Source organism: Artemia sp. Qi Xiang Cuo, chromosome 4, assembly GCF_049724085.1.
Source record: "Artemia sp. Qi Xiang Cuo chromosome 4, ASM4972408v1, whole genome shotgun sequence".
NCBI lineage: Eukaryota > Metazoa > Arthropoda > Branchiopoda > Anostraca > Artemiidae > Artemia > Artemia sp. Qi Xiang Cuo.
In genome coordinates this window covers 14,349,616-14,369,588 of record NC_142797.1, presented here as the reverse complement: position 1 = coordinate 14,369,588, position 19,973 = coordinate 14,349,616, and the positions used below count along the sequence as shown (strand labels likewise).

Genomic DNA, 19,973 nt, shown 5'->3' with positions numbered 1-19,973 from the left:
CCAACATCGTTCTTTACTTAGGCAGCGCGATTGCGCTGCCTATGATAGTTCATGTCAGGTTTACCTCCAGTACACTGCTTGCCTAGCATTATGGAGCACTGCGAGCCTAATCTATCTTAAATTCGATCACACTAGAAATCATAATTTCTGTTCGAAAACTGTCACTAATTAACCAGCATTGCTTAAATTCTAGCAGCCCTTGGGGATCGCAATTTAAGGGAGGTATAGAAAAGTAGAAGTCATAACATTTATCCATCTTATAGAACTACATGATTCTTTTTGTTTATGTTGGGGTACCCTCCCATGCAATGCTTGCCTAGTATTAATGTTTTTCGAGACTTTTATTTTCAAGTTTTGTTTGTTATTTGTTCGTTTACTTATTTTTCATGTTGATGAGTTAAATTCTTATATTTGTTACCTCCAACAATCATGAGCCCTACTCTTTGTAGGGAGGAGGGGAGATTATTTTATTCTGAACAAAGTCAATAAATTTAAACACTTATTCATAAGAATAATTACTTTGGTTGATTTATGTGCCAGGGAAATGAAAGAAATCATCACTGTTTCGACCGGGCAGAGAAGCCAGACATGAGCCAAATCGTTTCTAAGAATCAGCTACAAGAGCGAAATCTATAAAGCTGGCAAGTTTTCTTTATCATGCAAAAATCATCTCATGCAAAAATTGTGAAAATTATCTCTCAATGTAGTCTCAGAACAGTGATTTTAAGAGTTCCATCAGCTGCATAATATTTGCATATCCGTATTTAATCATATAAAAAATTTGCAAGAAAAGCTAAACTGTATATCAAAGAATCCAAAATAAAAACGTCACAAAACATATAAAATGGAAACAATAAACACACATAAAAATACAAGAAACAAAATAAAAGCAACATTTTCCTCATAAATTGGTCCATTTTCTGAACAAGTTGACTAACTAGATTGGAATGTATTTAAAAAATAGAGAAGTCCATTGGCACCTTGAAGCCACTTTTGAATAAGTCATTCTTCAAAGATTGCATCAAGGAATTTTGTAGATTTTCAGGAACTTCTTAAAAAAATAACCCAAGTTAGTGGAATAAATCAATCAATGTATCTAGTCTGCACACCATTTGCATCACTAAGGTGACCAAAGGATGCACAGATCACACAGATTTGTCACTAATATAAAAAAGAGGAACAAAAAAGGGAGAGGATGTTAAAGGAAACGGGGAAAAGAGAATATAAAGTGGAAAAGGATATTGTAAACGAAGGAAGTAGTTGCTAATGTAACACTAAAACTGACTGAAAATCATGCAATAGAACCGTCCTTAAAGTATGGTTATTATTTTGGTTCGAAGGTAGTGGCTTAGCCAACGATTATATTGCCATGTGTGGCAACCGGAGTGGCCACCTATTTGTTTAACCTTGACGTAACTTTCGGAACTAACAAACGGAAGCACGTTACTTCCTCTTGATTTTTGATTATTTCCCAAATTGGAAGAAAACCGTTAGGTTAGAGGAACTTTAAAAAATAGAGAGAAGAGAGATCGTCAAACCTCCGATCCCAAATATAAATGGTTTGAATTTATTTTTCAACTTCACAAACGCAAATATACAAAGCAAATGTGTTTGTAACAGTGAAAGTTACGTCAAGGTTAAACAAATAGGTGGCCACTCCGGTTGCCACACATGGCAATATAATCGTTGGCCAAGCCACTACCTTCGAACCAAAATAATAACCATACTTTAAGGACGGTTCTATTGCATGATTTTCAGTCAGTTTTAGTGTTACATTAGCAACTACTTCCTTCTTTTACAATATTCTTTTCCACTTTATATTCTCTTTTCCCCGTTTCCTTTAACATCCTCTCCCTTTTTTGTTCCTCTTTTTTATAAAATCTACAAAGATTTCTTAGGTAGTTCCTATCTATGTTTGGTGTTTTAAATATGATCAAACAAACTCAAGAAACAAGCAAAAAATAGATACTCTACCATCAAAGCCACAGCTATCGCTGCATCCTAGTAAAGACGAATTTCAGCTCGTAGTAGCCGAAAATGTAAAAACACTTTGTGAGAAAAAATTATCAAGTGAGAAATATATCCATTTCAAAGTGATTATAAAAGGGTAACTATGATATCGATTATACATATAAAAAAGATTATTGCGAAAACAAATTTATGGGAGTATCGAAATACAGTCCGAAAACCCTCGAAAACAGTGTCGGATTTAAATAAATACTGTACTATTGAAATCACCATTGTCAAAACGAAAGTTTAATACCCCCCCCCCTCTCTCTCAGCTTGAACAACAACGAAAATCATTTTTTTCCATGAGTGGCACTATTGTATACTCTTTTTATGTTTTTTTCATTGCAGCTAGCGGGGAACTGCAACATCATAGGCAGTTGTTTATGGGCTCGTTTGATATAAATTGCAGTATCTACCTTCTTTTTGTAAGTGATAATTACAAAAAGCACTAGATATAGCAATTTCCTTTGAAAAGAGCCCTTAAACGCTGCATCTTCATATAAAAGATGATGTTACATTGGGTATGATGTCATATTTGATTGACTATGATTGACATTCCATTGGGTTCGTTCTTTACTAAATTTTGACGAAATTTGTAGACAGGGATATCTCCAGCTTTAGTCGGTGAGCAGGAGGGGCTTTAAACTTTTAATTATTTGCCTATTAGGTCTATTTACCTTTTCTTGGTAGCCTTCATCTCTCCAGTATTTATTCATTATGTTAGCGACTATTTGTTTCTGTGATCCCTATCATTAGGATAACGCACGCTAATCTTTTTCTATCGATTTTTGCTTCTGTATAGTCCAGATCTGTTGAATATCTTTGCTTTCTCAGTAATTTTTTACTTCTTAAAATCTGGATCACGAGCAAACGTAAAAAATATCCTCACGTGTGCTCGGGTACGGTGCCTTTCAGTGACCTTTTTTATCTCCTTTAAATCTGCTTTTGTTATATTCTATTGTGTTATTTCTATTTTTGCAGCAGTGCTGTTTTCTCGAAATATCTACTTTGGTTGCTTGGCTTTGGTGCGTTTCTCGGTTTTTCTTCCGTTTAACTTGCTTTCTTGGCACCATTATACTTATAAGTGCTTTTAACTAATTACCATCTTTAACGTTAAGATGACTTGTACTGTCATTCTTTTATTTCCTCCATACCATCAGGATTGGACCAGTGTGCACCTCAGCAGAAATAAACCAGAATTTAATTCTATATAAATATTTAATATTTAAAAATATAATATTTATATAAATATTTAAACCTATGTAAATATTTTTATATAGGTTTAAACGGAAACAGTCAAACCTATATACAAACATTTATGTTTGGCTAAATTCAACTTCAAACACTAGAACTTTGATTGTGAACCTCTATCTCCCTGCTTAATGTTGCAGAAAGTATTCTGTTGTCCACACTAAACTGTAACAAAAACGAATATAGTTTGAAGTAAATTTTTTTTCTTTGCATACTTTTTGTTTCACCGTAAATTATGGATCCACCTTATCTTTTGTAAAATACAAATAGAAAATATCAAACAATTAGTAGCATAAAAGTTCGAGATGGATAGAGAGAGGAGAGAAACAAAATAATTGAAAGAGAGAGGGAGGGGGGAAATTTACCAGTGACTAGTGAGGCAATACATCCAGCTAGTACAGGGTCTTGAGACATCATTGCATATTCAACAGCACTAACAATGTCACAGACTGATACCAAAATTTGAATGGAAGCAATCTGAAATGAACAAAAATATTGTGAACCAGTAAATAAAAAAATTGAAAAACCAAAATTTGAATAGAAGCGATCTGAAATGAACAAATATATTGTGAACCATTAAAAAAAAAAAATTGAAAAACCAAAATTTGAATAGAAGCGATCTGAAATGAACAAAATATTGTGAACCAGTAAAAAAAAAAATTGAAATACCAAAATTTGAATAGAAGCGATCTGAAATGAACAAATATATTGTGAACCAGTAAAAAAAAAATTTAAAAACCAAAATTTGAATAGAAGCGATCTGAAATGAACAAAAATTTTTGACCCAGTAAAAAAAAATTGAAAAACCAAAATTTGAATAGAAGCGATCTGAAATGAACAAAATATTGTGAACCAGTAAAAAAAAAATTGAAAAACCAAAATTTGAATAGAAGAGATCTGAAATGAACAAAAATTTATGACCCAGTAAAAAAAAAATTGAAAAACCAAAATTTGAATAGAAGCGATCTGAAATGAACAAAAATATTGTGAACCATTAAAAAAAAATTTAAAAAAAAAAATTTGAATATAAGCGATCTGAAATGAATAAAAATATTGTGAACCAGTAAAAAAAAAATTGAAAAACCAAAATTTTAATAGAAGCGATCTGAAATGAACAAAAATATTGTGAACCAGTAAAAAAAAATTGAAAAACCAAAATTTAAATATAAGCGATCTGAAATGAACGAACATATTGTGAACCAGTAAATAAAAAAATCGAAAAACCAAAATTTGACTAGAAGCGATCTGAAATGAACAAATATATTGTGAACCAGTAAAAAAAAATATGGAAAAACCAAAATTTGAATAGAAGCGATCTGAAATGAACAAATATATTGTGAACCAGTAAATAAAAAAATTGAAAAACCAAAATTTGAATAGAAGCGATCTGAAATGAACAAAATATTGTGAACCAGTAAAAAAAAATTAAAAAACCAAAATTTTAATAGAAGCGATCTGAAATGAACAAATATATTGTGAACCAGTAAAAAAAAAAATTGAAAAACCAAAATTTGAATAGAAGCGATCTGAAATGAACAAAAATATTGTGAACCAGTAAAAAAAAATTGAAAAACCAAAATTTGAATAGAAGCGATCTGAAATGAACAAACATATTGTGAACCAGTAAATAAAAAAATCGAAAAACCAAAATTTGAATAGAAGCGATCTGAAATGAACAAAATATTGTGAACCAGTAAAAAAAAAATTGAAAACCAAAATTTGAATAGAAACGATCTGAAATGAACGAACATATTGTGAACCAGTAAATAAAAAATCGAAAAACCAAAATCTGAATAGAAGCGATCTGAAATGAACAAAATATTGTGAACCAGTAAAAAAAAATTGAAAAACCAAAATTTGAATAGAAGCGATCTGAAATGAACAAATATATTGTGAACCAGTAAAAAAAAAAATTGAAAAACCAAAATTTGAATAGAAGTGATCTGAAATGAACAAAAATTTATGAACCAGTAAAAAAAAAATTGAAAAACCAAAATTTGAATAGAAGCGATCTGAAATGAACAAAAATATTGTGAACCAGTAAAAAAAAATTGAAAAACCAAAATTTGAATAAAAGCGATCTGAAATGAATAAAAATATTGTGAACCAGTAAAAAAAAAATTGAAAAACCAAAATTTGAATAGAAGCGATCTGAAATGAACAAAAATATTGTGAACCATTAAAAAAAAAAATGAAAAACCAAAATTTAAATAGAAGCGATCTGAAATGAACGAACATATTGTGAACCAGTAAATAAAAAAATCTAAAAACCAAAATTTGAATAGAAGCGATCTGAAATGAACAAAAAATTGTGAACCAGTAAAAAAAAAAAATTGAAAACCAAAATTTGAATAGAAACGATCTGAAATGAACGAACATATTGTGAACCAGTAAATAAAAAAAAATCGAAAAAACAAAATTTGAATAGAAGCGATCTGAAATGAACAAATATATTGTGAACCAGTAAATAAAAAAATTGAAAAACCAAAATTTGAATAGAAGCGATCTGAAATGAACAAAAATTTGTGACCCAGTAAAAAAAAAATTGAAAAACCAAAATTTGAATAGAAGCGATCTGAAATGAACAAAATATTGTGAACCAGTAAAAAAAAAATTGAAAAACCAAAATTTGAATAGAAGCGATCTGAAATGAACAAATATATTGTGAACCAGTAAAAAAAATAATTGGAAAACAATATTAATAGTAGAACAAAAATCACATTACTCCGCAAAACACAAAAATTAATGCTGAAAATTAATAAGTACACTATATAGCTATAAAACCTACAATTAGACAAGATTGTTGGTGCCCATTATTTGCTCAAAAATAAGAAAGGCTTTAATTATTGATATTAAATTCCTCTTAAACCCCAAACACTCATCTATAGGTGATAGACCGGATCTGGCTTTTTTCTGTATCCTAGGCTGGATAATTTTTTGTTTTTATTCGAATAAGAAGAGGTGTTTTTATTCACAATAAAATAGTAATTTTATAATCACATCCCAAAATTTTTTATCAGTGCTATTTTCAAGCCTTCAACATTTCAAAAAACAAAGTGTTTCTGATGAAGGTAAAGAGCGGACTTGAAACTTAAAACGAACAAAGATCACTGCTTCGTGGCTTACGCAACATATTTTTGAGGGACTGTTTGAAACAAACTGGCTCATGATGTTTCATGACACATTTGTCCAGCAACACATTTTAATAGCATATTGCTAATACTTTCTTCGATGAAGTAGCAAGACTAAAAAAAATTGAGTCTTGAATAAAATGTATCTCAAAAAGTACAGAATATTTCCGGAAAACTACCACTTTGCTGAAAACACAAAACCGACACTACAAAACAGAAATAGAAGTGAAAAAACCCTTAAATGACCGGCAGAAAAAAAAAACAATCATAAGCCTTTCAAGAGTCTCTTAGAGGCTATAGAATCAATAAAATTTGATTCGTGGTTTAAACTCTTTAAAAAAAAATGAATAAATCTTAGTTTTCAGTAAAGCGCTAGATTTTCAGAATTCTAAAGATACAAGGAAATAGCACGAGCCAATATGTTTGAAACAGTTTTTTTTAAAATGTGCTGCGTAAACCAGAACTCAGCAATTTTTGTTCTTTTTCACTTATAACTTCGCTCTTTTTTACTTTTATCAGAAGAACCTCGACTTTTTTAATTATCTTTTCCATATTTTTTAGGTTTTAAAAACATTGACAATAAACCTTTTAAAAAGACCTTTTTTCAACTTAGCCAAATTTAGTAGAATGGTTTCCCTTTAAGGTTAGGAGCAGTAGAGTATTTGGTTTGTTCTACGCTTCGTATTACGTTTAAAATGTAAATATTGTGGTTTTCGACAACTAGGAATTGACTGAGTATTTTGAATATGCGAGATATATGTCTTTATTTGTTAGTAATTACATTGATATTGACTTTTTATGTTACACCCAAAATATCGTCCAACCTACTATTTCATATCATCAAGTATTTATTTCCGCCTGACTTCCAGTTGCTACTATTTGTTTAATTACTCATAATAAATATTTGAAGTAAATAAATCTGGATTTGTAAATCGAATATTCCATTCGATAAAACCTAATAAGCCTAAATACGTTTTTTTTTTACAGAAACAACTTTGTTAATGAAAAAGCTTGGTTTGCATAAGGAATATTCTTATCCTGCCTTCAAGATAAAACAAACCCAGTTTTATTTTGGAAAACATTAAAAAAAAATGGAAAGCCTTAATTAACTTATCACCTTTGTAAGCCACTTGACCACAGATTGAACCGATGAATCGGGTGTAGTTCGCCATATAAAATGGATAGTAAATATAAACCTGATAAAAAGTTTCACATAATGCCGTCTGAATTATCACAGGCAAGCTGTATGATTACCAAGACAAAATTAGCCTGGGATCGCGAAATATTTAAATCCAATATATGTTTTCGTGGCACTATTTAAAGTTTTTTCAAGAATCTCTACTAATACTACTACTTGCAATTCATTACAGCCCAGAAGTACTGGTTGCCACTACAGCTATGAACCCTCCCCCGCTAAACTTCACTCAAAATGTCAGTCCCTACTTCCTTCCATGAAGCTCCAACTTATTTTAAATCTGTTCTCTATGCCTCTTACCACACCATTCGAAAACATCTGATGGGATACCGAACAAACTTTGTCAAGCAAACTTTTTTTGATAAAAACTATGAAACATGAATACGTTTCTTTGACTAAAACAAACAACCTTGGCAGCTCTGAACTTCAAGACGTCAGAAGCAAAGAACTTAGACGTAAAGGCGCACAAGTACCGGTTTTAGTCACAATCAGGCACCATTACAACCTCAAAGCAGGAGATTTGATGTGGCGCAGAATGGCTGTATTCTAAAAGTACATGCGCTACTCTCCCTCAACTATGATCAAAGTTTGCCAAAACACTAGGTTATCCACACTATCTGAATCCTGCTACATAAATTTACCACTTCCAAGAAATACATACACTGAAAATTTTCTTAAAAATGACACATAATTTCCATTTCTTGATTTTCAAGCTTATACTGACCAGTTCCATCAAGTCTTCTCAATTTCCTCCTCGTCCCAGTTGTATATTTTAATAGTTCCGTAACCTCACAATTTGATATATCTAGGCCTTATTGAATGCAATTTTTGCAAGTGACTGATTAAAAGTTGCTATTTTAAACCAAAGGTTGTCTGAGATTTATAGATATGAAAGTCCAGTTTTTTAAGGCCTCATAAAAGACTTTTAGTACCACTCCAAAGGATCTAAATGGCTCCAAGGGTGATGTTTGGCACCAATTGGACACCATTGGTACCTCTCCAAGAAACAGATTGGCGTCGATAGCTGTTATATACAAGTGCATGCACTAGCCTCCCTCTGACGAGCTATTTCTACCAGTAAAGCAGTTTGCCACGACAATAGGACACCCACACTGAGCACTTAGATGAGTTTCGTTTTAATGCAAATAGGCAGTTAAAATCATGTATTCAGCAATTACTATAAAAATAAGACACAGGAAAACAAGACCTTCGTATAGCCGTGCGAAACTCTAAAACTCTGTGTTTTATTGCTATATACTCAGTAAACTGAATCTTGTTATATCGATTTATTTCTTCCAAGAAAGACTTGCGCTAAAAATTTTCCAATAAATGACACGTAACTACCATTTCTTAACTTTTAAGCCTATATTTACCAGTTCCATGGCCAAAAACCCACGCATTCTCTCAATTTTTGACATACTGATTTGGCATCTTGGCAAATATGCAATCTCCTCGAGATTTGAGGTACCCAGGCCACGCGGAATAAGATTTACACAAGCAACTGAATAAAGACTGTAAGTTTAAACTACAAGTTGCCCTAGGTTTATAAATATGGATGCCCACTTTTTGTAAGGGCTCTTAGAATTGCACTAGCACTCCTCTAAAGGAACCAAAATAGGGCCCCAAAGGAAAATATTAGTAACGATTGGACATGATTACAGCCTCTAAGGTAGAGATTTGATTTGGCACAATGGCTGTTTTCCACAAGTGCATGCATTACTGTCCTTCGTACCAACTATGTGAACCAATGTATCTAATTCAATACCATAATCTGTAACGTAAATAAGGCATCCATGCTGAGCATCTGAAGTTTTTCAGGGGGAAGTTATCCCTAAAAACCGGTCTGCTGTTTCCTTCAAAAGGAGCTTAAACAGACAAAATTCCAGGGACAAGAGGCAAAAATTTGATTAGTGGTATACCAGGGCGTAGAGTCTTCGGGGCCTTGGCTCATGAAAGATGTCATATAACATCCTGACTGGGATTACCCGTATCCCTTTAGGGTTTGGATACTCAACGTTGGGGATAAGTGACCTAATCTTCTGGCACTAGGGCATATTTTAGCTAATGATTACTAAACCATTTAGGGAATGAAGACGATTGCTGCGTTAATCAGGCGAAAGTTCCAAAGAGTATTTGAGAACGTTGGAGAATGTTTCTGATATTCAGATTCATCAAAAGCTACCACAAGAAAAGTTCTATGATATTAAATAAATTCAGTTTTCAAGGAATACAAGTTATGAAGCTTTTACTCAGTGAAATTGAAATTTTTTCAATTGCCTTCTTTTTTAAAATGGCAGCAACAACGTATTAAATATACCTTATTTTTGTTTTGAAATAAGAATTCGGCCCATTTTCTCATCAACTCAGTTGTTCTCTCTTTGTCTAAAGATGCACGGGCAATACGAGCAGATTCTGGCCATTTCCCTGACGACTGCAAGTATTTACAAGCATCACCGGTTCTACCAGCTACGACAAGCAGTTCAATTCCTAAAATAGAAAGAGGTTTTATACATAATAAAAGAGAAGCTTCAATCAGTGGCATATTCCCCTCCCTCCAGATATTCCCCCCTCCTCCTTCTAGATTTTAAAATTACCTGTTTTGTATTTTCAAATGGCTTTTTTGTTATTTTTATGCAAAACAGTAGAAATATAACAAAATTGCCCACCAACACTAGAATTTATATATATATATATACATATATATATATATATATATATATATATATATATATATATATATATATATATATATATATATATATATATTTATATGTATATATATATATATATATATATATATATATATATATATATATATATATATATATATATATATATATATACATATACATATATATATATATATATATATATATATATATATATATATATATATATATATATATATATATATATATATATATATGTATATAAGGCCAAATTTGTATTTGGTAAATAAAAAAAAACTCTAAGTAAAGAAAGAAGCGTGGTGACAATAATAAAAAAAACAAAAACAAGAAGAAAGTTTGACAAAAATACATGGATAAACGGATTAATTTTATATGATGGTTTTAAATACGTGATATTCATTAAGCTCAAATTTACTTATCAAACGTTATGAGCCTGTAAAAAATTTCACCTAATTTTTTGAAACAATAGAATAATGCCCCCAAAGAAAGTGAGCATGACAAAACATCATTTAGACATAAAAATCCAGCATATCAGAGAGCCCTATTGAAGATATTCTACGCTCATATTTACAAATACAAATTTTGCATTTTTTCCAAGAAACATGGTCTCGGAAACAAGTTTATTTGTTTCCTTGCTGTTATTTTTCTCAGGAGTGACAGTATCAAATCAATGGACCTAAAATATTAGAAGAGGGTTCATTCCATGTGGAAAGCGAAAATTTTATTACCCTCTGTAAAATCAAAAAATATCACGCGTCAGTAAAACAGTGTTTTTGAGACTTTGTGGCGTAAAATAGCACCCAAACGAAAATCAAAATGCTATCGAGTGAAAATCCGGAGGCAATGATGTTGTAGGATGACACATTCGTTCGAATTTGTTCTAAACGTGTATTTTTATCCTGTTTATACAAAAATTGAACCCGCCTTGGCCAAGAGAATAAGCCAATTACACAAATGACCTTATATAATTTTAGAAGATTTTTCCTGTCTCCCAGTAAATTTCTCTATCTCAAAAATAGAAAAACTGAGATTTCATTATTTTTCAGTATTTCCAGGGCAAGGTCGCAACATGAAGTATATTTCCAGTTTTGCTCATTGTTTCCGCTAGCATCGCTGAATAAAATAACTGAATTAGAATTCTAGCAATTCTGGAGTTGCTAGCAATTCTAGAATTGGTTCTTGGTTAAATTCTAGAGTTATAGCCATTGTGGTAGAAATAAAATTAAAAATATTGTCATACAGCGTAATCAAACAGATAATTCTTATAACATTTCTTTAACTCAAAGTAACTTAGTCAAAACCTAACGTTTTTAGAAAATTATTACTATATTTTTTATTAATATTATTTATTGCTATCATTTAATTTTTTATGTTTTAAAATAATATGCACAAATCATCAAACACGACATATATTTAGTATTTTATCATAAACTTTAAGATTTGTTGTTATATCTCTTCAGTACTGGAAAAATTAAAATTAATAAAAACATTATATTACATAAAAAAAAATATATATATATATATGTATTTATTTTATATACTTATAAAATACATACATAAATAAAATATATACATAAAATATATGTATATGTTTTATAACATATAAAAGCTATTTTATTTTAAACACCTATTATAAAAACTATTATAAAATTTTTTACACTACTGTATAAATAATAAGAACCTTATTATACTCGAAATTATTAGATTACTTCTTATCAGAACGATAGTATTGTTGTTCTCGTAAATTCCACAAATGGTTCTTTGGAAAAGGCACTGCTACAACAGTGTATAATGATTTATATATATATTATTTTCGTTGAGTACTTTAACGAAAATAATATTAATTATTTTTCTTTTTTCTGATTTCTGTAATGCAAAACAAAATTCAGGAGTGATTGCCTAATTTATTATCCACCCCTTTTATGTAATTACTTCCTATTAAATTAAATTACCTGTACCAAATTAAACTACAAACATTGAGCAACTATACCTATTCAATCAAGTACTTCTTTCTAGAAATTAAATAAAAAAAAACAAGTTTTTTTTAACTGAAAGTAAGGAGCGACATTAAAAATTAAAACGAACAGAAATTACTCCGTATATGAAAGGGGCTATCCCCTCCTTAAGGCCTTGCTCTTTACGCTAAACTTTGACTCTTTCTCACAACTCTATTTTTTAAATCAATAAAAAACTTTAGCGTAAAGAGCGAGGCGTTGAGGAGGGGACAGCCCCTTTCATATACGGTATAATTTCTGTTCGTTTTAAGTTTTAATGTCGCTCCTTACTTTCAGTTAAAAAAACATGTTTTTTTTATTTAATTTCTGAACGTTTTTGAATTAATGCAGCTTTGATTTTGGCTCACCGTACATGAATAATTAAAACGAAATTTGAATATTAATTTAACTCCTCGAAATTTTGTTCCGACGTAACTTACGAATTAACTTACGTAACGAACTTCTATATTCGTGTGCTTTATTACGTATATTAGGGAGTTTGCCCCCTAGTCGATACCTTGCTCTTTACGCTAAAGTTCGAATCACAGATCCCTGAATCACAGAGGCCAGTTAATTAGAATAGATAGCTCTTTTGAAAGTACTAAAAAAAACTTTAGCGAAAAGGGGGGGTGGTTTTGACTAGGGGGCGAACCCCGCATCTACGCAATAATTTCTGTTTGTATTAAGTTTTAATGTTGCTCCTTACTTTCAGTTCAAAAAACTAGTTTTTTTTTATTCGATTTCTGATCGTTTTTTGAATAATGTTGAGAAATCCGGGGCCCCCTTCATAGAAATGCCCCTTCCCCCAAGGAAACATCCTCCATGGAAGGATCCTCCCCCGTAAGTCCCTTCTCCAACACCCTCCCTCCCCAATAAAAAAAAACCTCCTGAAACGTCTTTATACTTCCCATTAACCAATACTATATGTAAACAATGGGCAAAGTTTATAAATTCCAGCCCTTCCCCCGGGAACTGTGGTGGATTAAGTCATCCTCAAAGACATATTTATTAGATTTTCGACTATGCTGAACAAAATGGCAATCTCAAAATTTTGACTGGGTGATTTTGGGATAAAATGAGCATGGGAGGGGGCCAAGTTGCCCTCCAATTTTTTGGTCACTTAAAAAGCGCACTAGAACTTCTAATTTCCGCTAGAATGAGACCTTTCACGATATTCTCGGACCATTGAATCGATACAATGACCCCTGAAAAAAAAACAAAAAAAACACGCATCCGTGATCTTTATTCAGGAAAAAAATTAAAAAGTCCACATTTTTGCAGATAGGAGCTTAAAATTTCCGCTACAGGGTTTTCTGATACTCTTAATCTGATGCCATGATTTTCACTAAAGTTTAATGAGTTTTTCGGGGCGTTTCCCCCCTTTTTCGAAAATAAGGCAAATTTTCTCAGGCACGTAACTTTTGATGAGTAAAACTAAACTTAAATATTTGAAATCAGCATAAAAATATAATTCTACTGATGTATCTATGGGTCTCAAAATGCCGGTTTTTAGAGTTTCGGTTACTATTGAGCCGGGTCGCTCCTTACTTACAGTTCGTTACCACGAACTGTTTGATTCCATTCTTTGCTCACGTATGCCCATGCCAGCTTATTAAGAGTTCCAAACGGCTAAGCCTGTAGCAAAGATTAGTATATATCTAAAGAGTCACGCTAGAAAGCGATTGTCAAAATTGAAAAAAAATAGTAGCAAGAGAAGGGAAAAAGAGAAGGAAAGAAAAAAGAAAATGTCATAGTAAATAAGTCACTTATTTGTGATAGTATATAACACACTAGGGAAGCTAATTCACAAAAATTTATAGAATACACACTGCCCCTCCCCTCTATTGGAGCCCCTGAAATTCAATATATATAAAAGTAAAAATCTATAATATTTACCTTCCCATAGTTTTCCTCCTGTCATGAGACTAGTTGCTACAAGTTTAATTGTGCTAGAAAACTTTTCTGAAGTTCTATCTTCGGCTGCGGATATCAAACAAGCTCTGGAATCAAAATTTTCGTCAATAGTAATACAAGCCCTTCTTATCTGCATTTTCCTCAAAATTCCCCTTCAAAATTTATTTATACTTGATTTAGTTTCTAACATCTTTGAATTTAAGAGAAATTTCAATGTACAAAATAAATAAAAAAAAATCAAAGAAAACTAATTCAAATATAATTAATAGTCATAATCTAAAACCACTGAAAATTCAATCACTGAAAATCACAGAATAACGTTTTGAAAGGAATATAAAAGGTCCAAGTAACTAGTCGTGAACTATAGCTGACTTCACTGTAGTCAAGTCAAGTACCGTACCCTAGCAGCGAAAAAACAAATGATGAAAACATTCTAATCCACACAAAATAATTCTTCTTCTTCCTCTACTAGATTTTCTTCTTCTTTTCTTATATTGTAAATTTATATCCAATTTTTACATGAAACGAGTAGTCTGGGACATTCTCAGAAAGTGTAAGCTGCTTGTTTGACGAATGTACTGCTTTGCTTTGAGTACATTAAGTTTGAGTACATTATTGAATATGAATAAATGCAAATAACACGAGCGTTTTGCGAAAGGGGTATTTTAGATCATGTGAATCAGAGAAAAACGTCTTTCTGGGTTGTTTATATGCCCTTATATGCCCCCAGGGCATAACTTACAACCCTTCTCCTGAGGACTGGGGGGGATTTGTTATTCTCACAGACATAGTTTCCAGACCTTTCAAATACGTTGAACAAAATGGCTATCTCAAAATTTTGATTGGAAGTGTTTGATGAATTGATGAGCGTGGCATTTGTCAGAGGGCATTTGCCCTCTGACCAGTTTCGACTAATAAATTAGGAACTAGTTCTCTCAATTTCCAATCGAATTAGCCCTTTTTGAAGCTGCTACGACAAAACTTTCTATAAGAACCTTGTATGTCCAAAGGGCATAACTTACGACCCTTGTCCTGAATGCTATGTGGGGGGGGGGGGTTGTCACCCTCAAATAGATAATTTCCAGATCTTTCAACTACTTTGAGCAAAATAGATAGGATGTGTTTGGAGAAATGGTGGGCGTGAGAGGGGGGTTAGTTGCCCTCCAATCACTTTCAACAATTAAAAAGGGCACCAGGGCTTTGAATTTCCAATCAAATGAGCCCTTTTTGAAGTTCGTACGACAACGCTTTCTATAAAAACCACATATGTCCCCAGGGCATAACTTACAACCCTTGCCCTGAGAGCTGTAGGGGGAGTGTCCTCCTCAAATACATAATTTCCAGATCTTTCACTATTTTGAACAAAATGGTTATCTCAAAATCGATTGGATGTGTTTGGGGAAATGGTGGGCGTGGAAAGGGTATTAGTTGCCTTCCAATCACTTTCGGCTATTAAAAAGGGCACTAGTCCCTCCAATTTCTGATCGAATGAGTCCTTTTCGAAGTTTCTGCGACAACTGCTTTGAGATGAAGTGCCCTGGTCTAAACCAACCAAAAAATAAATAAATAATGCACTGTCCTAACATCGTTCTTTAATTAGGCAGCGCTATTGCGCTGCCTATGATTTTCTTACAGCTTAATGAGAAGTTATTGAATAGTATTTACAAAATTTTTCGTTCAAAAGTAAACGAAGAGATTAAATAAGCAAATCTTTATAATTTAAATCCCTTTAAACGTAAAAAAGTATAAGTAACTGAAGGTACGATTGTGTCTTCGAAATCTCCATATAGTCGACGGATTCGGGCCCAGCTATTTCCGGCGATGGTTACACCCTATGTGGTGGCACTCTCTCCTTTTTGGATTCTCCCATCGTATAAGAACAAAAATACAATATGCTGTTGTTACTACCGTTTTTGTTAATTCCTTTTGAGCTTACCTCCTAGAAAGCGGAACGCAGCTATTAGCAACCAATATAACTTACCGGCCCCGTACATGGTTGTTCAGAAGAGACTAGGGAAGTTTTATATGAGTATAACGTAAAATGAACTGCGTGATGCTTTGCGATATTAGTGTCCATTCGCTGTTCTGCTTGTGTATATTTGTGCATTTTTTATTTGGTGCTTTTTTTTGCTATCTTTCCTTTTGTTACTCCGATAGTGACATTATGTCTTTTTAGTAGGAAATAAAGTTCATTCATTCATTCAATATTATCGAATGTTATCAATATTATTAATTTTATTATTTACCTCATTTTTACTCATTTGCCTCAAAATTATTTACCTTATTTTTATTTACACGACTACAGAGCTAGCTCGGGAAATGCATACCAATATACGATTAAGTAAACAGCCACCACACAACTAAAACAAAGTGACGGAATCAACAGTACAATCAATTCAGTTTAACACTTTGGTGGCACAGTTGGTGGCACTTTGGTTGATTTTACTTCTGTGTCAACTACTTCAACCACCTTAGGAAACTTTTGCTGGTGGATTAGAAGAATAATTTCAAGGAGCTTCCAAAAATGCAAGCTACCTCAGTGATGTTAATTAGATGGAGGGGTAAGGAGGGACGGAGGACACCTGCCAACTGGACCTCCCCCCTTCTTCCGCAGATTTTCAAAAATGCCTTTTTAGGTGGTATTTTATGGTGAAAATGGCTGAAAAAAACTGAAAAACGACTTTGAAAATTAAAAGTCGTGGAAAATTGAATTGGGTGGTATTTCATCTTAAAAAATGGCAAAAAAAAACTGAAAAACGACATATTTACCCCCTTCCCCTAGATTTTGAAAAAAATACACTTTGCACCCCCTACCCCTTCGCCTCCTAGATTTTAGTGAATTGACAACACAGCACTAGCTGTAGTCTACTATAAAGACTAACCAAAGAGACTGTTGGATGACGGGCATAAAAATAAAAAAATTGTAGTTTTTACTCGTTTGCGACAACCAAACAAAAATCATTTCGTCCCCTTCCTCCAAAAACTAAAATTACACATACTTTTACTCTCCAACCCACCCCCTCCCCCCCAAAAAAAAAATAGTTGGAAGCTTCAAATCGATCCCTCAGCCGTGAGACAAAACATTACGAAAGCTACGTACAAGTTTCGTCACCTTTTAATGAAACCTGTTTCATAAAACCGTTTAGAAAATTTTGGAATCATAATGAGATTTATTTTCTTGCTTTTAAAATTTAGGCGTAAAAAAAAGTACGCTCTTAGTAGCAGCTGAGTACCAAAAGACTCTAATTTCAATCGTTACCCGTTGCATACCATCACTTGAATAATTACAAATCATGAGCTGGCGAAATTAAGGACGCTCACCAAATATGTAGATTAAGATTTGTATTTTGTTTCATGACTTTTGAAAACTATTTTCAGTTAGTTTTAAAGCCACTGGGAGTTATATTCAGTTAAACTTATATTCAGTTATACATGTACTATATTCAGTTATACTTACAGCAGATGATCTTGGTAGAAACTAGGCTCTGACTGGGAAATGTCCAGTAGTAAACTGGCTGCTTTGCCAGTTTCACCAAGCATGATAAAGTCCCTAGCTATTCGTCGAGTTTGCTCGGAATTACTTCGTCTACTCTCATACAACTGTAATTTTTCCATCATATGACTCTTCAACATGAAAGAAAAAAAACTTTTAAATAACTAGCCAAGTTACTTTTAACAGAAGGGAAGGCAGTGTATAGTTTGCTCCCAAGTAAGTATCCAGGATTTTCGTTCAGAGGGAGTATTTTTTTTTCGGGGGGAGAAGGTACAGAAAAAACTTTAATAATCACATCAAATATATGCTTATTTGCATTTTTGTTACATTTTTACGAGTTGAAAATCTCAGGAAGGGGTTTAAACTTTGAAACACCCCCTGGTGTTTTAGAGTTTGTATATATATATATATATATATATATATATATATATATATATATATATATATATATATATATATATATATATATATATATATATATATATATATATATATATATATATATATATATATATATATGATATATATATACATAAAATAATATATAAATATATATATATATATATATATATATATATATATATATATATATATATATATATATATATATATATATAATATATATATATATATATATATATATATATATATATATATATATATATATATATATATATATATATATATATATATATATATATATATATATATAATATATATATATATATATATATATATATATATATAAATATATATAGTATATATATATATATATATATATATATATATATATATATATATATATATATATATATATATATATATATATATATATATATATATATATATATATATATATATATATATATATATATATATATATTTAAACCATTCAATTCCTCTTGGGATAAAGCTGATCGAATTAGAATGTTTTGGAAGACCATACGTACACCACGTATACCTTCGGTCTTTCTATTCATTATATAACATGCTTTAATTTATTTCAACACTAGAGACACATGGAACATACTTTACGAAAAGGAAAACAAACAAAAATTAAAAAAAAATCCACAAAAAGATGTACTATGATTACACCTTATATTTTTAAAATAATTTTCCGTTATCTAGCTGATCCTCCAAACTGCAAAAAAATCTCTCTGTAGTGAAAGACTAACACGAACATGCTTCTTCAAATCCCCAATATTCAGTGGGCAATTACTTTTTTAATTTTTCTATCACATATTGTTTTTCTCTTAACCCAATCCCAAAAAAATTCTTCAAATTTTTCCTTGCTACTGCAAATAAGGTCTCCTAAACCATCTTTTTATACATCAGACCTAAATATGAACTACCCTGTGACCCAAATCATGACCATGTGCAGTCATTATCAAACTGAAATTCCATTATCTTATGAACTACCCTGCGACCTAAACCCCGACCATGTGCAGTCTTTATAAAATTGGAATCCAACTGAACTACCATTATCATATGAACTATCCTGTGACCCAAACCATAACCATATGCAATCATTATCAAACTGAAATCCAACTGAACTACCATTATTAAACTGAACTACCCTTATCATATGAACTACCCTGTGACCTAAACCATGATCATGTGCAGTCATTATCAAATTGAAATTCAATACATTAACAGGTGATGGTCAGTTAAGTAGTGGAAACTAACAACTATTTGCGTATTCAGATTTCCAATATGAGGCTTTAAAAAAATCAAGTTAAAAAAACCGAGGTTATTTGTGTCTCCAGAAATAAAGAACGGTATGAGTGGATTACAAAATGCACTATAGACTTAACCAAGGAAATTAAAGCACGCTTTTTAATATAGTTATAGGAAATTAGCCTCTTTTTTCCTCTTTGCCCGTACCTTTGATAGCTGCTGATCAGTTAAGTAGTCGAAATTAACATCTATTTGGGGTTGTCCTTTAATATAATGAAAAGCAAGTGTCCAAAGGTCAACCTCTTCACTTGAGCCAAATAGTTTCGATACCAGGTAAGCTTTTTCCGCCAAGGTTGTTGACTCTGATAATAATTTTTTCTTAGTACTATCTCGAATCCCGTCCCAAAAGCTGTTCAAAACTGAAAAATTAAATAAATTTTTAAATATGTAACACAAAAGAAATATTAAGCAAAATACAAATTTTTTTTTAGCTTAAACAGAGACCAGAATTATCATTTTTAATTTGAATAATACTACCTTACCTAAGCCCTACCCGGAAGCAAAGTCCAAAAAAGTGGCCTTGACAAATTCCAAAAGTCCAAAGCAAAGTCAAAGCCA

General features: G+C 31.7%; 1 protein-coding gene across 1 annotated transcript in view; it reads right to left on the bottom strand.

The window, feature by feature from the left end:
- Positions 1-771: 771 nt before the first annotated feature.
- Positions 772-19,973, bottom strand: part of LOC148952798 (WD repeat-containing protein 11-like) — a 311,667-nt gene continuing 292,465 nt past the window's right edge. Inside the window, exons 17-22 of the mRNA XM_089087426.1 lie at positions 19,563-19,774; positions 17,643-17,809; positions 14,168-14,271; positions 9,905-10,074; positions 3,627-3,738; positions 772-1,051 (exon numbers count right to left, since the gene is read on the bottom strand). Coding sequence (XP_088943552.1) covers positions 954-1,051; positions 3,627-3,738; positions 9,905-10,074; positions 14,168-14,271; positions 17,643-17,809; positions 19,563-19,774 — 863 coding nt within the window. The 3' untranslated portion in view covers positions 772-953. The remainder of the gene's footprint in view (positions 1,052-3,626; positions 3,739-9,904; positions 10,075-14,167; positions 14,272-17,642; positions 17,810-19,562; positions 19,775-19,973) is intronic.